At 44.0% G+C, this 21,717-nt stretch overlaps 1 protein-coding gene across 1 annotated transcript in view; it reads right to left on the bottom strand.

Annotated features, from left to right (window-relative positions):
* The window catches only part of LOC144770624 (eosinophil peroxidase-like), a 147,664-nt gene that overhangs the window by 74,897 nt on the left and 51,050 nt on the right, over positions 1–21,717 (bottom strand). Inside the window, exons 6-8 of the mRNA XM_078655310.1 lie at positions 12,474–12,603; positions 7,255–7,461; positions 5,600–5,915 (exon numbers count right to left, since the gene is read on the bottom strand). Of these exons, the coding sequence (XP_078511436.1) occupies positions 5,600–5,915; positions 7,255–7,461; positions 12,474–12,603 (653 nt within the window). The remainder of the gene's footprint in view (positions 1–5,599; positions 5,916–7,254; positions 7,462–12,473; positions 12,604–21,717) is intronic.

Genomic DNA, 21,717 nt, shown 5'->3' with positions numbered 1-21,717 from the left:
CTTGCAACGCCACTGTCCCCTCCACACACTTTTAAAGATCACCGGCTGCTACTGGGTTGGCATATTTCCAGAGATTGCCTTTCCACATGCTTGTAGATGAGACCCAAGTCAACATCTTTCTTGGGAGTGAAATACGGAGCCAGGTGAGAATCATGAAGGGCCTAAATCAAATTAGCTTTTGAATGTATGACATCTACCTAAACCCTAAAGGGTCTAAAGACATTTTTCAATAAAGGATAGGTCATGCTCTCTAGGCCAAAAGGTTTGAAGCAGCCCCCCCCAATGCAAAAAATAGGCCTAAGGGCATGATATGTGACTATGGCCCCCATTACCAGGGGCAGATGTTAAAAATCCCCATTATTTCCCTTCAATTAGTCTGTTTCACAGGGGGAGAAATAACAGGGACTCTGGGTAATGGAGAATAACATGCAGAAATTGGTCTTTCTGAATATGAAACGCATGTTTTTTTCCTGGTTGTCCAACCAGTCTTTGTCTTCTTGAAGCAGGTGAAATCACTTGGAGGATTGCCACTGAGTACTTATGTTTCCACTGAACTCATAATTTCTGTGTACCAAGTGACTATTGAGTTGGTTTATTGGAAATAACAGCCCACTCTTAATTAGGGTGTACGTGACTGAAAGCTTGAGTTAAGTCAATCCAGGTTTGTTGCAACATTATCTGCATAGGCCTATCCATCAAATGAAGAGTACATGCAAGCAAGTTTAAAATTATGCAGTCAAAATAAGCTAATTGTGAATTAAAGAGGGTATTAAACCTGTATGAGCACTTCTGATATTCTGCAATTGTCGCAGTTTCTCAGAGGTACTCACATGAGTAATAATTTTGAAGATTAAAAAAAAATAAGTGCACCTTTCGCAGAGAAATTTTGTTGTATGTGAAATGTGCTAAATGTTTGACACTTCGCATAACACAAAATATATGTGTGATTTTGCCCACAGGAGATTGGTTCAAGTAGAAAGTGCCTTCCTGAGCAAACTTTACTCCTCAAATCAGTATTCTGCTGATATCTGCTGGTATCTTTTATGTGTGGGCAAAATGTATTCCAGTCAAGTCAGTAGTCTTTATTCAGTTTCTTGCACAAAAACCATAAAAGCACACACAGTGAGAACAAATAAGAATTTCCTCAGATAATAAAACGTGCCAATTAAAATGGTAATCGAGACTATGCATAGAAAACAAGATACAAGGAGCATCAGAATCACACAAAGGCAAAACCGGATAAGAAAAAAATATTTAAAAAACTAATCTCATCCGGTATAAACAATTAATGAATCGGTAAAATGTGCAAAATATTTTAAAGTGCATCGTGCCAAGGATAGTGTGTTAAAAATGCGCTAATTAATCACAACTAGATTTAAGCCTGACTGCAGATTTTAAAAAGCTAAGCACTTAAAAAACTGTACTGCCGCAAGCATTCATAAAAAACCACAACTTGGGCATACTCGCCTACAATTTGCCTTTTTCAAAATTGTAATGATAAAGGACTTCCTCGGTAGGTTATAAAAGCTGCAGAACATCAAAAAATGAAGCTTGTCCTGTGCAACCCTTACTGTCGCAGCCACAGGGCATCAGCCTCTGTCCCTTGCCCTGCCCCCTTGGGTGGGTGAGAAGGAGATGGAAAAGGTCAAACTAGAGCCTGGTCAATGAAAAGCGATCATAAGAATTCACAAAGCCTAATAGTTAAGGTCTGATCATCTGCGTAGTTCATAGCATGATAAAATGAAGTACACTAGGCTTCAATAGCTCCTTATCATCTCTGGTAGCTAAGCAGAAAGAAATGCCCCCTTGATACCAACCAGGTCCTTCTTGTTGCGTTATACCGGGTTAAAACAAAAGATCTGCTCTCCCCAGTTTCACAAAGCACTCCCTGATTGATTTGAGCCACGGAATATGGGAGGCATTATCAAGGGCCTTATAGTCCTTTAAGATAGATTTATTTAATGACGTACCTTTTGCTTGTGCAGATTTTTAACAATAATGAAAGGGTACGGAAAGTCAACATATCAGTGAGATGTACTCAAGATATAGACGAAATGCATTTCAAGATATATATCAACTTTTGCAAAAATGACATTCATTTTGGGAAACAATATTTACACCCTCTAATCGTAAATGTGTTCACTTGAAAAATGCACCATATAGGTGGAATCACTGTGTAAGCAAAATTCCACTATTCTAGATTCTGTAAATTATTTTGATATTTTTTAACCATTGAACGGGAAAGTCTTTCTTTAAAACATTCTAAAGATGGGGAATAGAAAAAGAAAAAAGAGAGAGCAAGGAAAACAAGCACATCAATAAACATGACTGATTTTTCAAAAAAAAGCACACAAGAGAGTGCATAAACCAACATGCACAGTCTCATGGACGAGGTGTGCCCCTTGCACACTGCTATTGTTTTTGACTTTTAGTTACTGTATCCTCAAAATTATGTCTCTTCCATAATCTCCTCTGTATTGGAAATATTAGTACCCAGTGGTAGTCCTCAAGTGATTTCCACACGATTTCACCTTCTTCAAGCAGAGAAAGACTACCGGGAAAAAATATATGCCAATCTTTGCCACTCTCCTTCACTATACACCACTGCACACTACTCGATTCTATGCCACTTCATGTTACTCCACTCCGCACAATGCCTCTATACATCATTCTATTCCATTCCAATCTAGGCCACTCCACTCTATGCCACTCTATACTACACCTATCTACTGTATGCCACACCACTCCATTTTGCACCACACCACTCTACGCCATTCCACCCCAATCCTGCCATTACCACTCTACTTCACTCTCTGCCATTCCCCTCTACACCACTCCACTCAGTGCCACTCTACTCCAAGTCACTCTGTGTCACTCCACTCTACTCCGCTCCACACAATGCCCCTCTATGGCACTCTGTGCCACTCCACTATATGCCACTCCACTCCATGAATTCTACGCCACTCTACTCTAGGCAACTGTGCTACTCTATGTCCCGCTACTCTGCGCCTCCATGCCACTCTACACACTCCGCACCACTCAATGTCACTCTACGCCACTCAACTCTACTTTGTGCCCGTCTACACCCCTCCACTCTATGCCAGTCTACTCTACGTCACTCCATTCCACTCCATGCCATTATACATCCCTCTACTCTATGCTTTATCTCACAAAAGCTTTCTACACCAACAAATATTGGGATGTACTTACCACCCTCACTGCATAAAGGACTTTCAACAACAAAGTCCTGCAAAACGTCATGTCATATCAGGAGAACAGGGCATAGGTATTCATGAGGGTTTCCAACCGATCTGAACACACGCCTGTCTCTAGACTACAGTCTGTGACCAAGGATTCTAAACATGTATATGAAGACCGTGGGAAGTCTACTTAAGAACAACCACACTAGATACACATGTATATGGCACTGACACACAATTTTGGGTAAGTTTCAAGAGGTTATGACTTCAAACACCTGATTTATTATCTTGCATGATCCAGGCTGAGTTTCCAAAACCTGCTATCTCAATGGAATAAACAATCCGCTGGCTATCAACAGTGGGAGCCACTGAATGCCAAAGACAAGATGCCATATGCTGTTCTGCTATGTTTCTAGGTTGTGGAATGGAGTCTCAGTGAAGATTCCATCTCTTTTCCACTTACATAAGCAACACTTTAACTCCTCGCCACTAGGCAACCAAGGATCCCCTGAAGAGTGTGCACCTCTACTCCTTTTTCCTACCTGCACTGTAAAATCATTAAAGTGTGCAGTGCTTTCTTTCTTTTTCTTTCTTTTTTTGGATTTGTATAGCGCGCGGCTGCCCCAGCCAAGGGGCGTCCCGGCGCTGCGAACTGAACAGAGTGCGAAATGAGGGTGCACAAAAGAACGGATTATTGGAAAAGATGAGTTTTAATGGCTTTCCTAAAGGCTAAAAGATCATGCATCCCCCGTATGGTAACAGGCAGGCTGTTCCATAGTTTGGCAACAAGGAGGCTGAAAGAACGTCCCCCAACTCTAGCAAGTCTGGTGCGTGGGATGGTCACTAGATGTTGTCCCTCTGAGCGGAGAGATCTGCTGGGTGTATACTCAGACAGGAGGGGGCTCAGCAGTGGGGGGGAGGCGGTTTTAAGGATCTTGAAGGCCAAACACAGAGCCTTAAACTGGATCCTTCTTCCCACCGGGAGCCAATGTAGTTTCCTTAAAGTTCCAGAAACAGAAGAGTGGCGAGGTAGGCCGACCAGAGCTCTGGCAGCCGCATTCTGGACTCTCTGCAGTCTAGTGATTTCGGCCAGGTTTGCTCCCAAAAGGAGAGAGCTGGCATAGTCCAGTCTTGAAAGGATCGTCGCCTGGACGATGAGCTGGCGGGTGCTGCAGTCAAAAAACTTCAGGATAGGCCTGATGTTGCGTAAAATGCCGAAGCACGTGGCGGCCACTTTCTTGGTGTGGATGGTGTATTTTAGAGCCGAGTCGATCCAGACGCCTAGATTTTTAACACAGTCTTTTGGCTTAGGGGGAGAGCCCAAAATATCAGGCCACCAGTTATCTCCCCAGGAAGCGGTGTTTTTTCCCAGGAGGAGAATCTCGGTTTTACCGGCATTTAGTTGGAGAAAGTTCGCCGTCATCCAGTTGGTGATGTCGATGAGTGTCTGTTTGAAATGACGGGCTTCCAGACCACTGTTGTTATTCAAAGCCACCACCAACTGGGTATCATCTGCATATGATACTAAAGCCATTCCATTCCTTCTGGCCACCTCCGCTAACGGGCGGACATAGACATTGAACAGGGTAGGGCTAAGGGACGAGCCCTGCGGCACTCCCTGTCCAATGCTATGCTCCTTCGAGATGTAAGGGGGGGTGGAGACTCTAAAAGACCTGTTAGCCAGGAAGTCTCTAAACCACCCCAGGGCTGCCCCTGTGACTCCGATTTCCTCCAGTCTCATCAAGAGGACCTCATGTGACACCGTATCAAAGGCAGCACTGAGGTCCAATAGGACCAGTGCTGCAGTGCCGCCGGCGTCAAGGATGGAACGGAGGTCCTCAGAAACACTGAGCAAGGCTGTCTCGGTGCTATGACCAGCTCTAAACCCGTGTTGGGAGTCGTCCAGGATGTTATTGGTCCGGAGGAAGTTGGACAAGATGTTATTAACGTGTGCCTCGGCCACTTTAGCGGGCCAAGGGAGCAGGGAGATCGGCCTAAAGTTTTCCGGGAGTGAGGGGTCCAAGGTGGGTTTCTTCAAAATGGGGGATACCCATGCCTGCTTCCATTTAATAGGGACCCTGGCAGTGGAGAGTGACCGATTGATAAAATCACGAACGTGGTCTGTGATGAGTGCATGAGCGTCACAGAAGAGGTCAGGCTTTAAGGGATCTGCCGGAGACCCGGATTTAATCTTTCTACAGATTTTAGAGAAAGTATCACGGTCAAGTGTGTGCTGAGTTGCCTTGTAGCTTTATTCATACTATATAAGTCGCATGCATAAATCACAATATCTTTATTTTGGAATATCTAAAACAGCAACACTTTCAATGTAGCAGAAGATATATAGACAAAACACTGAGAATATTTGTACAATTCACAATTGCAATGATTGATCTTACCAGCAATGAAACATGGAATTCCAAAAGTTGCATTGATGGATGCACACGGACTATTTGGGTTAGCATCAAAGGGCAGAAATGGTCTATTTCCATCCTGAAACCTATTGTTGACAGCTAACAACCCCAGATCATTGGTATTATTCCTTAGACTGGCAGCTGTAGAGGCTGTGCTCCCATACACCATCCCTGCATCAATGAAGGAGGTCAAGCTATTCAGCTGCTCTCTGACCATTGTCTCAGTGGGACACGCTGGACCAGTGCGAAACAGGGGAATGCACTTGCCCCTTCTGTTACCCATTGGATCGTTCCGTGGTATCTGAAAAAAACATAATGTCGATTATTTGAGCAGGTATTGTTTCAAGAGAAAATGTTATATCAGTTAACTATATTCAATTTATCATGACACCTAGGGCCATATGTATCAACATTCCCTTTTGCGATTTCTAAATAGCGATTTTTAAGGAATCGCTATTTAGAAATCGCAAAATGGTATGTATGTAGAAAATCGCTTTTTTTAGTGATTTCTTAAAATTCCTTAATTGCGATTAGCAAATTGCTAATCGCAATTAAGGAATAATTTCCCATTCATTTCTATGGGCCAGGAGGCCCATAGGAATGAAGGGGAAATTTGCGATTCGCAATTTGCTAATCGCAAATTGAGAATATTTTCAAGGGTGCAGGGGTGTCCAAAGGACACCCTGTTGCACCCTTGAAATCTGCATGGGTGCACATGTGGTGCACATACATGCCCTAAGGCACATGGCACTTTGAAAAATGAAAAAATATGCATTTTGAAGGGAAATCGCAACTTACCACCAACTAGAAGTTGGTGGTAATTTGCGATTCCTTAAGGCCAATTTGCGATTTTTTTTGGCTTCTTACATTGCATGTAAGGAATCGCAAAATTTGCGATACCTTAAATGCAATCGCAAGAGAAGGAATCGCAAATTTTGCGATTCCTTATTTTTCAAGCAGATTTCCTTGATACATACCATTAGTCCAAATTGCATTCAAACAAACGCCGAAATTCTGCGTTTGCGAAGTCAATTTGGCTTGATACATATGGCCCCTATTCAAGAATATTAATGGTAATCACATCCCGAGAGCTCACAGAGTGACCAAAAAAAGGCTAAGCATATACTACAAATGTGACTTAATGCAAAACGGCATTTAAACTGAAGTAACATGGGGTTCCTCTGTTTGAGGGAAGTCATACTGAAAGGAGGATAATATAACAAAACTAACCACCATTGACTGAGGAAAGGCCCACTGAAACACATTGTGACGTATTTGATCAACACTGATACATAAATATTATTTTTTCTACAGTGCAGTGAAATGCAAAAGATTAAATTGTACACATTGGATTTCTAAATCATTTAATTCAGTTGGAGTAGCATCAGAATGCTACCTTGAGAGCTGGGCGTGTTCACTGTGATATGCTGTCAACAAAGAGTACTCATTGTGAAACTGTTCAAACCATCATCTTTAGATGCATGCGGCAAGAAATATTGACATTTGAAATATTGGTTGGAATCTCTTATAATAATGTTGGGTACTTCCCCTCACTCAGAAACGCCACTGGACATTGGAAATCTTCACAATCTACTCATTCAAACCTCCTAACAAATATGTGCCTCTTGGCACCAACTCACCATGATGGGAAAGCAGTTTGCTTCTTTAGCACAGGTTGCCTCACACTCATCTCTAGTTTTGTGGGGGCTTGCCACTGGGCTCTCAGGAGAAAAATCGAGATCATGGTCAATCCACTGGCCCCATACCATGAACATTTGAGATCTTTCCTGGTCCAATACCCCTCTGTCATCCAGATATCGAGCAACATGGTTTGATACATCCCGGACCTACAGAAATAAAAAGTGGTGAGATGATTAGGCTGAATAAGGCCCAAGACATTTGTAGCTGATATACAATAAAATCATATATGACAGAATTTCACAATTCAGTATCAACTCCTCCTTCCTGTCAAATGATTCCAAACTCTATAGTGCTTAACACGGACATGTGTTTATGATATCAAATTTCTCTGCAACTATAAGATCTGGGACTGGCAAATATTGTTCTGGAGGAATCTTTAGGTTTAAACACACACCAAGAGTGCAACAGCCTATGGTTTCCGATATATACCTGAATGCTACATCTCTCAGGAATATGTGTAACTGCACTAACTTTAATAAATAGAGTAACATTTTATACATTGTTTGAGATTAAAATGATAAAAATCCAATCTGTAGAACTGAAGATATGCAATTTCAAACTAAAAACAGAGCTTAAATGCTCAAAGCACCAACTGTGGGTGTCTGGTTGCACCGACGGGCAAAAAATCACAAGTTAAATCCTGGTTTGCGGAGTGCTATGAGATCCTGCATTAAGGATAAGCTGTGCAGCAGCTGCTCTGAGGTGCTGCGGGGCTGCAGCTTATGATATGAAGTCCTGTATCATCATTGGGAATGCTTTCGACAAGTGGACGTGGTGGAAAGTCCTGCAGCGAACATGCATCATGCACCAGCGATTTTGAAGAGCTGCGTGGTTGTGATGCAGAGTCCAGTGTAGTCGTCAAGGATGCCGTCAACAAGGGACTTTCTATGTGAAAGCCTGACACATGGACGCATTTCTCAGCAGCGGCTCTGAGAAGAGTGCGAGCTGCGATGTGAGGTCTGGGTTCTGGCATACATGGTAACTTCTGCGGTTCTGCTGCAAGATGCATCACGCTACATCGGTTCTGCTTCACAGGTCCACAGTTGGGTTTGCAGGGTACCTTCAACTCCACTTCCAAGGATCCAGGATTGGGTAGGCCCCACAGGTACCCAATGGGGGAAATTTGCTACACTCAGCAGGGGATTCATTAACAATTTCCCGCTTATTATTCGGATCTCTATCGAAGTAAAGTGATGCCAAATGCTGATGCTCTGGGGGAGTTTTTAGATACGACTGAGCTTCAAACACTAGACAGGATGTAAGTAGAGCTGCTAGGCCAAGATATCACAATTGGGGAAAATAGAGGAGCAATCAAGCATATGGTGCGGAAGAAGACCCGTGGGGTAGACGGCTAGCCGATTGAGTTTTATTTGACTTACGTAGATCTTCTGTCTCCTAAGTTGGTAATACTCTATAATGAAGCGAAGCGTGCGGGACAGCTGCCTGCCACCACTCACAAAGCCATTATTATACCCCTCCTGAAGCGGGGAAAACCGCCCTCTGATAAGACCGCTCATTGGCCACTGTCCATGCTAACTACTTTTTAAGCTGGATCTTAGCAACACGGCTGCTCCCACACTTGACCCATTTAGTACACAGTAATCAGGCGGGTTTCATCCCGACAAGAAACACAGCCATAAATGTGAGACGCCTGCTTCACATATTGGAGGCTGACACCTACCCGTAAGGAGCCGCTGCCATTTTGTTGGTTGATATTGAGAAAGCACCCGATAGCTTGGAATGGCCTTACTTATTTCAAGTGATGCGCAGGTTTGGCTTGGGGGATGATGTTTTTTGATTGGACAGCACTGTTGTACAAGCGTTCCACTGCTCGGGTGAAGTCGGGGGGCATTTTGGAGGTCTGTGCTGTGAGTCGTGGGATGAGGCAGGGATGTCCGCTCTCCCCTCTGTTATTTGCCCTGGCTATGGAGCCTGGCTATTGTCTCTGTGTACATGGACAAATCCATCACATTGCTCTTCACGCTGATGACCTACTCATGTTTTTAGCCAATACAGCTGATGCCCTTGTTGGAGCAAAGCGATTGCTCCATGATCTTGGGACTGTTGCTGGACTTAAGGTTAATTGGGCGAAGTCTTGCCTGTTCCCAGCTGCCCCATTGGCTTGTGGCCTTCCGATTACAGATGGAGTACAGTTGGAGTATCATTGCCTGCCCACTTTTGGGACCCGAATCTACCATAAGCAATCAGATTTATCGGAGGGTAATGTAGGTTGAGTCATTCTAGATTTTAAGAGTAACATTGGCTTTTGGGGGACCCTGCCTCTCTCGGTGGCTGGTCAAGTGGCTCTCCTCAAGATGGTGACTCTCCTCAGACTGCTGTACTATTTCCGTACCCTCCCGGTCTGGATACTACCAGTGTTGGTTTTTAAACTGCTCCAATCAATGATTAAGGGGTTTCTCTGGTCTGCTGGCAGGCAAAGGGTAGTGCTGCAAACAATAATGAGGGGAAAATCTGAAGGCGGCCTCAATTGCAGTGGCTCGCCCAGGCAGTAGCACTGGAGTTTAGACGGTCGGATGATCGGAGGGGAGCGGTACTCTGGGCAGTTGCTCTCTCAAATCATTTTACAACTGCTGCTGAGGCTTAAGGTGCTCACTAATGAGTTCCATACATTTCGGCTTGTTGGAACAGGAGCCAGAGGAGAGCGTGAATCGCATGTCCGTATGCCCCTGAGACCCCTTTGGCCATGTGTACTGCTATGCCGCATGAGGGCAGCTGGGCTGCGTTGATTGACTGGCGAGAGAAGGGACTGTGTATGATGGGGGACCTTTGCGAGGACAGCACATTGCTTCCCTTTGGTATAGTCAGAGACAGGTACGACCTGCTTCGAGGGGATTTTCTGATCCATTCAGCCCTCGTTCCTGCTATTCAAAAGCATTGGAAGGAATAGTTATCTGAACCACAAACCTCAATGGTCTGCCAGTGTGTAATATTAGAGGCGGGCACTTTTAAGGCTGTTACAAGCCTAACAAAAGCTCTAACGCTAGGATCTAGGTGAAGAGATTCCAGAGAAGGCATGGGCTGAGCTAGTTGAACAGGCGTGGATAAGCACTAGAAATGCTTGATTTCAACTGGTGGGCTTTTTTATTCTTCACAGGGCATATCTCACCCTGGCGAAAATTAACACTTACTTCAGCACGGATACGGCATTGTGCCGGCGCTGTAATGGGGAGGGTGTGGATTTCCGCCCACATGATGTGGGCCTGCCCACGGCTTGGGTCATATTGGGAGGAGGTGGTTTCTCTGCTGTGAGACATCACTGAGAGGGACGCGGAGCCCATGATAGGTCCTTGTTTGCTACACTGGTTTCCCCACACCTTTAAAACCAAGATCACTAGTAAGTTCTTAGATTTGGGTCTTCTCTTGGCTAAAAGAGATATTACTGCGCATTGGAAATCCAAGAAGGGTCCAAGTTTCCAGAGATGGAAGGCTGAATTCCTTAAATGGGCAGAAAGTGAAGACACTGTTAGGGTGCAATTGGCTCGCCGAGTGAATAGCGAAAAAACTTTGGAGGCAGCAAGGGCTTGGGATGCATTAGTGATACTGATGAAGGTCCCGATGGCTGATCAGGAGTTGGCCCCCACGGCTGGGGATCAGATTGGTTTGCTCTGACTTAGGAGTAATCCTTAATTGGTTGCCTCTACCAGGGGGTTTCCTGATTTTCTTATCCTCTGACATTGCAGAATTCCCTGATACTGACTAGAGCATATCTGTGATGCGCCCTCTTAGGACTACACCTAGCTTTTACCATACAACTTACTATGTACAATACACTGGGGAGGGGAACGGATAAGGGGGGGGAGTTATTTAGTTTTGTATTTTTAAGTGTGCGGCACAGGTATCTCCTGCATGTTTTCATAGATAATTGACCAATTTTGCTATGTCGGCTTTCAGTAATCTTGCTGACAATTCTAGCCAAATTGGTAGGGGTCCCTGGGGCAATGAACGGCTCAGGGCGGAGGCTGCATGGACCCCTCCCCTTTAATTATAGAAAGTGGCCTCAGGGAATGGAGTACCTGGGGGCTTGGAAGGCTCAGGGTGGGTGGGCCCTATGGCTCCACTCCCCTTCTATAAATATTTCAGCCCCAGGGGTGGGCCCCTCTGGGCCTATGGTGGCTCGGGAGGGGGGAGATCACCCACTTTGCTTATGGAATACTGCCCCAGGGATGGGCACTTTGGGGAAGCATTCGGCTCTGGATGTATTTTTTATTGATCCTCCAGCAAACATTGCTGATTTGTTTTGTATTTTGGCACGGGAGGCTCCTCTGGGTCTCCCCTATTTGGCCTAGGGAGTAGGGTATCTCTACTCCACCCCCTTATATTACTTTTATTTAGCTTCAGGACAGGGAACTAACTAAGTCATCAAGTAGTGTAATGGCTGCCAGCAATTATTTGCTCATGTTTCTGTCAGCCAATAAGAGCTCTCACTCTCAAGCTGGCTTGCTACAGGAGGGTGTTTAACCATTGATGTTCTCATTACCATGGCCATATAATCTGATGCTGATGTCCTCTGAATATCCTGTTATGTGTCAGATTTGCAAGTTGAATGAAATTAGCCCTTTACAGAGATTATATTAATGGCCCTTAATATAGGTAGGGCCACACTTAGAAAGAGTAAACAACAAGGAGAAATAAAGATGGTTTTCCTCATTGTGTCTCTGGTGGGGAGGTGTACAGTTCTGACGCATTCCCAGGTCTACCAGTGTTGGTAATTCTGGAAATCTGTCAGAATCCATGGATGGTGGACGAGGGGGAACACCCACGCTCCACCCATGGCATGGAATCCTGCCGCAGCTTTTACATAAGGCAGCGATTTGCACTGCTATGCGTTACTCTAGATTCATCAAGCCACTCAGAGCCATGCAAGATGGCTTTGCGTGGTGTGATAAATCTCATTTAGGGTTTGCCTCCCCCTAGAGTCCCTTGTACGGTGCTTGGGCGAAGCAAAATGATCTTACATATGCCCGATTGTCTTTTATTGCTCAGCAATAAAAAGTTGGCACATTCATTATGTGAGCTTAAAGCTCATCTGCTGCCCCATTGCTTAACAATTGAATTTTTACAATCAAGATTTCTTATGCCTATGATAACAGCAGGTTACATAAAAGTTACAAATAGACAATTCTTCGGGAGCTCTTACCAGTGGTAGGGCATGTCCAAAATATCTCCTTCCCTCAATCCATCCTCGAGGAAGAGAAATCCCATCTTCGTAATGTGCTGGGAGCCAGCGAGCAAATGCTCTATCTGCAGCTCCTAGCCAAGGTCTCCTCCTGCGGGAGAAAAGCAGATAGCCTAGTTGGGTCTGAGTTCATCTGTTTAGCAAGTCAAAAAAGTATAGTCAATTTAAGGGCACATGTAACAAGCCATTTCAAGCAAGAACTCCAGTTGGTCTCGGTGAGGCAGTAGCAGCAAGAAACCAGACACTCTTGTCATTAGAGAAGACAGGCAATTTCATTTATGTTGACGGAAATTATTTTTATTTTTAATGTTAATTTGTTTTTTACAGATTGGTTTAATCTTTTATTGGTGTAACAGAGTGTTTAAAAGATAGGCAGTCTTGTTCACATTGTCAAGAGGAAACCAGAATAGAATTGGGGTAATCGCTCTGAATAGGGAGTGCAAAAAGTGTGGAAAACGTGGGCATTTTGCTTTTGTCTGTAGAGATCCTAGGAACCGCGACAGTGGAAGTGTTAAGGGGAAAATTGCTTCTGTTAATTTTGGGGCTGATGAAGGTAATAGTGAAAGATGTGTTGGAGGAATGATATTGTCCATAGCAGATGATGGAGTGAATGAGTATGTTAGTAATTTGAGACCCCCAAAGTGTGTGGCACATGTACAGAATGTTGAATTGTAGCTTATGGCGGACTCTGGTTCTCCCTGGACCATTGTCACTAGGGACCTCTTTTTAGATCGTTTTAAAGGGAAATTTCCTATTGAGGGTTTGAAAAAAGTCTGATATTGTTGCTAGGGCTTTTGATGGTTCTGTGATCCAGATGGATGGTTTTGTTGAAGCTATTATTGAGTTTAAGGGTCACACAGGCAATATTAAAATGTATGTTACTTTCAAGGGAGTGAACATGCTAGGATGGAGAGATCAATGGTCTCTTGGTATTATGCCCAATCCTAGGAGTTTTTATCCTGTTTTATTAGTGTCCCAAGTGAGTGAAAGTGTGGATTTTAAAAATGAGAGTGACACTATTATTAATTTTTCCCCAGAAGTTTTCTCTAATAATTTAGGGAAGCTCACCAATTTTTTGCACAAGATTAAACTTAAAGATGGAGTATGTCCAGTAAAACAAAAACTTAGAACTGTGCCCATATGTGTGAGGAAAGATTTAAAAAAACGTTTACAAAGCCTCATTGATGAGGACATAATAGAGGAAGTGGAATCTTCTGAATGGGTTTCTCCCATTGTTCTCGCAAGAAAATCGGTTCAAAGTTTGAGGCTATGTGTCGACTTGAGATCACTTAATGCTAATTTAATAGTGGACTGCCATCCCTTACCTAATATAAATGAGGTAGTTTCCATGCTTGAGGGAGCTAAGATATATTCTGCGTTTGATTTGCACTCCCCTTATCATCAGATTGTTCCTACGGATGATTCAAAAAATAGTTTTGCCTTTCTGATGCCCCAAGGTTTATTCCAATCTAAGAGAATGCCATTTGGGTTGGCCTCTGCGGCGTCAGTTTTTCAGAGAGTTATGTATCACATTTTTAAGGATTTAGAAGGATTTGTTCGATGCTTCCAGGATGATTGTACTTGTGTTCTCTCCTGACCCTAAGAAACATACTGAGCACATAAAAGTAGTATGTAGACGTTTGGAACAAAATAGTTTGACCTTGAAACAAGAGAAATATAAAATGTTTTGTGAGAGTGTTGAGTAGTTGGGACATACATTATCTGGAAATGGGGTGGTTCCAAAGAAATCTTTAGTGGAGGCAATTGTAAATGCCCCGGCTCCTGACAATAAAGAAAAACTGTTGTCCTTTGCAGGACATTGTGAATACTACAGCAAGTTCATCAGAGACTTTGCTACCAAAATGGAGAGCTTACCTGACACAAAGCAGAATTTTGCTGGACACAGAGACAAGAAAATGCTTTTCAACTAATCAAAAAGGAAATTATTGAGGCTCCGACTTTGAAACCATTTTGTATTAATAAGACTTGTATTGTCACAGTAGATGCCAACATGTATGGATTGGGGGCATTACTTTCACAGAAAGCTGGGAATGATGAGTGGTGTGTAGCGTTTGCCTCTAGTACTCACAACGAAACAGAAAGGAGATATTCTGCAATTGAGAAAGAGTTATTAGGATGTGTTTGGGGCATTGAGCATTATTGGAATTTTATCTGGGGAAACAGATTTATACTCAGAACTGATCACAAACCACTTGCTTCTATTTTATCTCCTGGTGGTGGATGGAATGTCACTGCAAGAATTAATGGACTCATGTCCAGGTTGCAAGAGTATAATATTTCTGTGGAATATGTTCTGGGAAGACAGAATGCTGCTGTAGATTGTCTGACTTAGTTTCCCAAGAATTCTCTACGATTTCTGAGGAAGTGTGGAATCAGAGTGTGGTCTTGGGGTGTACTTAAGGATTTCATTCTTAAAGGATGACCTAAGGATGGAAGTATTCCTTTTGAGCTTCAGTCATTTTTGCAAGTTTCTTCTAAACTTACTGTGGAACATGATTTAATTTTCAAAAATGGAAAGTGTGTACCTCCTGAGTCTATGCAGGAAACCATTCTTAAACTTGCACATGAAGGGCATCCTGGAATGTCCTCCATGAAGAGATTAAAAAGATCTAGTTTTTAGTGGCCGGGTTTAGACAAAACTGTAGATCGAAAAATAAGGGAGTGTTTTGAATGCATTAATAGTGATAAAATTCTGAGAGCTTTTCCTGCTCCTCTCAAGTCAGTGCCGTGGCCAGAATGTCCATGGCCGAAAATTGCTTTTGATGTTTCCGGGCTATTCCACTCTTTGCCTCAAGACTCTCATTTTGCTTTAGTAATCATAGATTATCATTCTAAATGGCCAGAAGTTTAATGTGTTCATCATTCCACCACTTCAGCTATCATTGAGTTTTTCAGGGACATTTTTGGCAGGGAAGGTTTTCCAGAGGTTCTTGTGACCGATAATGGAGTTCAACTTAAATCTCATGAGATGGAGAGTTTTTGAGCTTGCATAACATTAAGCATCATACCACAGCCCTTTATGAACCTCAGGGAAATGGGCAGGTTGAAAGGTTCAACCGAGTGCTTAAAGATGGTATTGAGACAGGAGTCAGGCAGGGAGTGGAAAATTGTTTTAAGGGAAAAACTGTGGGTGTATCGCATTACTCCACATTCTACAAATAGCTTGAGTCCTTTCTGTCTTCTTAGAGGTAGAGAGCCAGCTTCTAAACTGTGTCCTTGGTGGATTAAAAATGAAATGTCTAGGGAATTTGTTGGTGCTGATTCGAGGCAAGTAATGTTTAAAGTTCAACAAAAACAAGAAAACATGAAAGAATTTTATGACACAAAAATGAAGGTAAAAGAATCTTCATTTGTGGTTGGTGACTGGGTGAGAGTATGTAAACCAGGATTCAGCGTTAAGGGGTCCTCTAAGTTTGGACCTTCTATTAGAGTTTTGAAGGTTAATTTCAATAGTGTGATGACACAAGATGGGAGAATTTGGAATGTTAGACGAATTGCTAAATGTTGTTTCTCTCCTGATCGCTCCATTCTTTGTAAACTCAACATTTCCAAAGAGTCTGACTCCATTGCTTCCAGGATAAAAACTGGTTGCAGAATTATCAGATATCCCAATAGAATGAAGGATTATGTTTAATTGTTAAGGGAAGGGATGTGTTATATTCTCTTTATATCTTGTGTGTATGTCTTTAAATGCTTTCAGAATTATCTGTAGACTTGGATTGTTTTGCTATGTTAACCGCTACCGCGCTAGCGGGTTTTCCCGCTGTGCGCTGAAATTTAAAAATCGCGCGGTTTGTGACAAAGCCAGCTCATCATCCGCGTAGCGCAGGTAACGCCCATGACGAGCTGGCTTTGTCATCCGCATCAAAGGGGTTAAGTATTCTACATTCTGAGTCAGCTTTGCTGTAACTTCTGACTTGTTAAGCTGTACTACTTGGATCTCTCAATTAAACTACTATTTTTATAGAATATTCCTTGGATTGTCCTGAATACTACAACATGTAAATAAAATACTTATGGAACATATAGAGTCCCGAGGCTGCCTGGATCCTTCACAGTCTGGTTTTAGACCAATGTCCAGTACTGAAATAGCCTTGATAGTGTTAACGGATTGCATGAGGCAATCTCTTGACAACAACCAGGCTGTGCTACCAGTGCTGTGGGATCTATCAGAAGCCTTCAATACAGTGTCACATCATAAACTACTCCAAAGATTGGAGGAGATAGGGATCTGTGGACCAGCTCCGCAATGGTTTTCGAGTTTTTTAAGGCAATGCACGCAGACTGTTCACTTCGGTCCTTTCCATTCTCATACCAATGAGCTCTCAAAGGGAGTGCCTCAGGGCTCTTGTCTTAGCCCTTTCTTATTTATTGTGTATATGGCTCCTCTTGCCAAGATTGTCAGAGAACTTGGGTTTATCCCTTTTTCTTATAGATGATACTCAACTTCTTCTCTCTTTTGGCAACAGCACCTCATCTACCGAATTCTGCTTTTTAGAAGGCTTTAAAGCTGTTTCAGACTGAATGACAGAAAGCTTTCTTCAACTGAATGCCAGTAAAATGTAGATTATTCTCTTTGGCAATGCCCAATCACTTTGGTGTGCAGATTGGTAGCCCTTAGATCTGGGCATCGCTCCAGCTCCTGGTGCCCACTTGGATCAATCGCTTGTCATGAAAGATCAGATTGGGGCTATTACTGACACCTGCTTTCAGTCTTTTGTATAGAGTATTTTAGCTCCTTCCACTCTTTGTGCCAAAAACTTTGATTCAGGCATTGGTGATCAGTCGCTTGGACTATTGTAATGCGCTCTGGCTGCAACTAATGAATCCCTACTGAATAAATTGCAAGTGGTTCAAAACATTGCAGCTAAACTGGTCCAGAATATGCCATCCAGAACAGCCTCTATGCTGCTTTTGTGTCACCTACACTGGCCCCCCCTTTGCCAGAGGATTACGTTTAAGATGTATCTGTTGCATTGTATATAAAGCACTAAATGGCATGGGACCCAGCTACTTAACTGATAAGCGTATTCCTTATCGGCCGAGCAAATCTTTACGCTCAGGAGTGAAATCCCTACTGAATACACCCTGCTTTCGGAAGTTCCACATGGGAGGTCAAACTTTCTTTTACCTGGCCCCCTCTACTGGAATCTCTTGCCTTTGCACCTTCGCAAGTGCACTAACCTTCGCATTGTTAGGAAACTTCTTAAAACCAAATTGTTCTGCAACTGATTATACTGGACCAGCAGGGACGTCTTAAGGATTCTGGGGGCCCGGGGCCAAACGGATTTTGGGGGTCCTTATTAAGAACAGCTTGGAATTTATGATCCGGTTTCAGCTCGTTCATGCCCTCTTTGGCCAAGCCACTGCCATTGCATGGACACCCTGGTACAAACTGTATATGTGTTTACATGTAATATTCTTTGACAATGATGTGTTTTTTCAGTATTGTAATACAGTTGCAGTTCATTTATATTACTGCAAACAATCTCTGTGACACCCTCCCAGTTCTCATATTTGAGGTCCTGTTTTGAACTAAAAGAAACTTTTTTAATGGATGTTGCATGAAACATAAACACAACAGTTGCCAGACATAATGTCTGTAATAGACTCTGACATACTATCTACATTAAAAATAAATTAAAGGAAAACGCTATTTACAACAACTATTTAAGAATCATTCAAGCTCACCATGGCAGGACTCTCTCGGGTGGCCCCTGACAGGCTGGGGCCGAGGGCAGGAGCCCATTTTGCCCATGCCTTAAAACATCTCTGTTTTCCAGTCCTCCATTTCCTGCAGCATAGAGATACCCCTCAGGGGGCGATTCGGGTGCTTTTTAAATCATTCATTCATTCTGATAACCCGGTGAAGTTCCTGGTATTTCCACCCCAACCATCTGGAGTTACCTGAGTATCCCTTCCTCCTGGGGGTAGGGTGAAAGGGCAGTGAAGTACGTGAAGAAATGCAGCTTTAGCAGGTGAATTGGAAACACAAAACACGATTAATTAACAAACATTGACAAAGCCAGTTGCCTTTGCTAATGTTTTTTAGCCATGCTGTACAGTAGACCTGCTTCTGTGCATCACGGCTGGAAGCGCATGAAAAAAGTGCTATGACACGGTTAATGCTGGATGCATCATTGCAATTATTTTTCTTTACTTTAAGCCATGTTGCACAACAGCTCCTCTACTGTACAAAATGGCTAGTAAAACATGACAGTGGGAAATAAATGTCATGCTCGTGAGGGCTGTTTAATTTTTTTGTGGCAGGACGGGAGGGACAAACAACGAGGGATGTGGAGGTTAGAGGGGGCAGGAACCAACACAGTAGAGAGTCGGGGTTTAGCAATAAAACAGCAGGGCTCCACAGCTATTAAATTTAGAAAAAAGCGCTAATACGTAGTCAGGGCTGGAGGAGACAATCAACATGAGGGACAGTGGGGGGAGCTGCAGGTTGGGGCAACCAGACAACAAACAGTGGGAGTAGTGTGGGAGGGACAAACGATGAGGGATAGTGGGAGGCAAGAGGGGGCAGGCAACAATGCAGTAAAGAGTCAGGGGGTAAGCAACAGACACCAGGGCTCCACGGCTACTAAAGTCAGAAAAAAGCACTATGACGTGGTCAGGGTAGGAGGGGGCATTCAACATGAGGGATAGCAGGTGGAGCTGCACTTTTGGACACCAATACAAGGACAGTGGGAGGAGGATGTGAGGGAGCAGGGATGAGTGCACTTTAAGAGATATATCTGGTTCAAAAGGATTGTGTTACATAATATTAAATGGTTGCTTCTGTGTTTTTGGTTTGAATGCATGTCTGTGAGGTTTTGAGATTGTGTCTGTTGGTGCCTGTGAGAGGGTTAATGTGCCTATGTGTATTTATATATGTATGTCGTTGGGGGCCTGCGACTGTGTGTATTTTGGCATCCCTGTGTTTGCTTATGTGAAGTGTGTGTACTCATTTGAGTGCATCTTCCCGTACATGAGAGTTGTGATGTCCTAGGCCCTAGGCCTGCATGCTGAGTTAAGTACGACACAGACATGGCCGGACTGGCCGTAGCGGGCACTGGGCAATCCCCTGGTGCGCCGCACGGGTGTTGGCCTTTTTTGGCTCCCTGGGGGCGGTTTTTGTTTCAGGGCCGTTTTTGCAACATAGCTGCAAAATCGTCCCTGATACAAAATCGGCAGAAAACCGACCCTGGCAAAGAGCTCTGCGGCACCCCCAGTCCCCCGCGGGGGGGGGAGGGGAGCACTTTGCCAGGGCCGGTTTTGGTTCCCAGGCCGGCCCTGGACACAGACACAGGTATATGGTGTGGAGGACTGCCCCAAGCGTGTGTACTCAGGCCCTTTTATTGACAGGGTCACCTGACCGGTGATGCCTGGGTTAGATGGGTGTGGGTGTAAGGCCAGCCCTTGGGGAATGGCTGAAAATAACTAAGTGTACAGCAAGACACTATATTCCTCCCAAAATTCACCAAAAAACAAAGGATTTCAACCTGTGAGGAAACAAAACAAAGCAAACACCACTGAGTCTCTCAGTCTCTAGAGGCAGCACATAGAGCATCAATGGACAAATGGAAAGGTACAGCTAGCACCCGCACAGCACTGCTCGCATCCATGATTTAACCAGAGGATTACCCAGTTGGTTGGGTTAAAGTCCACCCAAACAATGTTGGTCGGTCCCGCCTGCTCTCGCAGTGGTATGGGTGGTGTCAAAGTTCAAACTGGAGTGCATCAGAAGCTTTGGTCGAGTTTCTGCAGAGCTTTCTCTTGGGGTGTCTTGAGTTCATGAAGGATAACCTTGTTACGACTGGGACGGCATCAACAATGTTTGGATGTCTACCACTGAGGCCCCAGTACCACCCGGTACCTGTCAGTGGAGCAACTTCTGATCCAATCTCATGTGCGGAGATTCCCTTGAGGCTCTTTCCGATGGGTCGCCACGGGGCCTTCATGGACTGTGCTGGGCTGCATTGCAGGGCTGCCAACAGAGTTACGGTCGAGCCTCTCGTCTCACATTTACATTTACTAGGGTAGATGACTCATGGTCGGGTTTGCTCAACAACAGGACCCAGGAGCGGGTGAGGCTAGAAGATATTCTCTGGACAATTGGTCCCTCATATTGCCAGGAGTGCCTCCTTGGTCTCTTGCTGGTTAGTGGTTGGAAGGCTCCCCCCTGCTGGTGATCAGTTTCTTCAGTGTGACAGGTCTGGTCACACAACTTCCTCTCCTCTCCTTTTTCAGTTCTTCCTTGCAGTGTTGTGTCCAGCCACACTTCACATGTGTCCTCTTTGTCTTCTGGTGCTAAGTCGCGCCAGGCACAGGCAATGTGCCACCAGCTCTCTTCTCATGGACCTCTTGCTGGTCGCATCCTATGTGTAGGACTGTCATTTTCTCCCATCATGGATCTCTCGCAGGTTCTGTCCTGTCTGTAGGACTTGACTTTTCAACTCATGGCACAGTGCCTGTGCCTAAGGGCTGTGCTTTCGCTGTGCTTGGTCCTTCCGAGGGCAGGTTGGTCACTCAGTGTGACGTTTTCATGAATGGGCCAAAGGTGGCCATTCGGTGCTGGAGCGGCCGGCTGGCACCCACTCCTCCCAATTGTAAGTTATCCCCTAGGGCCTACTCGTTTTTGTAGAGCTCAAGTGGTTTCACTGTTATGGACATTTTGTGCTGATGCTAACTCCTTTCCTACATTTTCATTCGCCAATCAAAGGTCCTCATGACCAGGGGGGCAATCTGATAGATGACTACACTAGAGCACTGAGACAGAATAAAGTGCACATGATCAAGGTCGAAGCTTTAGCCTACTCCACTTGGTGTTGGAGTTATGCCCATCCCTCTCCCGTTCCACTTATTGGCTGCTAGTGCCGGATCAATGTCGCCTCCCTTATGTGTGCATTTTGATGAGCAAATTCGGTTCTGTGAATTATTATGCAATAAATTAGATTTGAGGCTGGATGTGATCTTCATTTCTCAATCTTATCTTATATTCAAGTTTCCAAAGCCAAGAAGTTTGAAGACATAAATGGGAAGAAAGGAACTGAAAGTAATGAAATAACATGAAAGGAAAATACAGCCATGGAATGGAGGTGCTACGTATAGAAGAACCAATCTTGTTATGCTATTGTCGGCAATTCTATCTGCTGTACAGTAAGCGTTCAGTTTGCTTGGTTTTTTGTACCAT

Source organism: Lissotriton helveticus, chromosome 7, assembly GCF_964261635.1.
Source record: "Lissotriton helveticus chromosome 7, aLisHel1.1, whole genome shotgun sequence".
Lineage (NCBI taxonomy): Eukaryota > Metazoa > Chordata > Amphibia > Caudata > Salamandridae > Lissotriton > Lissotriton helveticus.
This window is presented reverse-complemented; position numbering and strand designations above follow the sequence as displayed.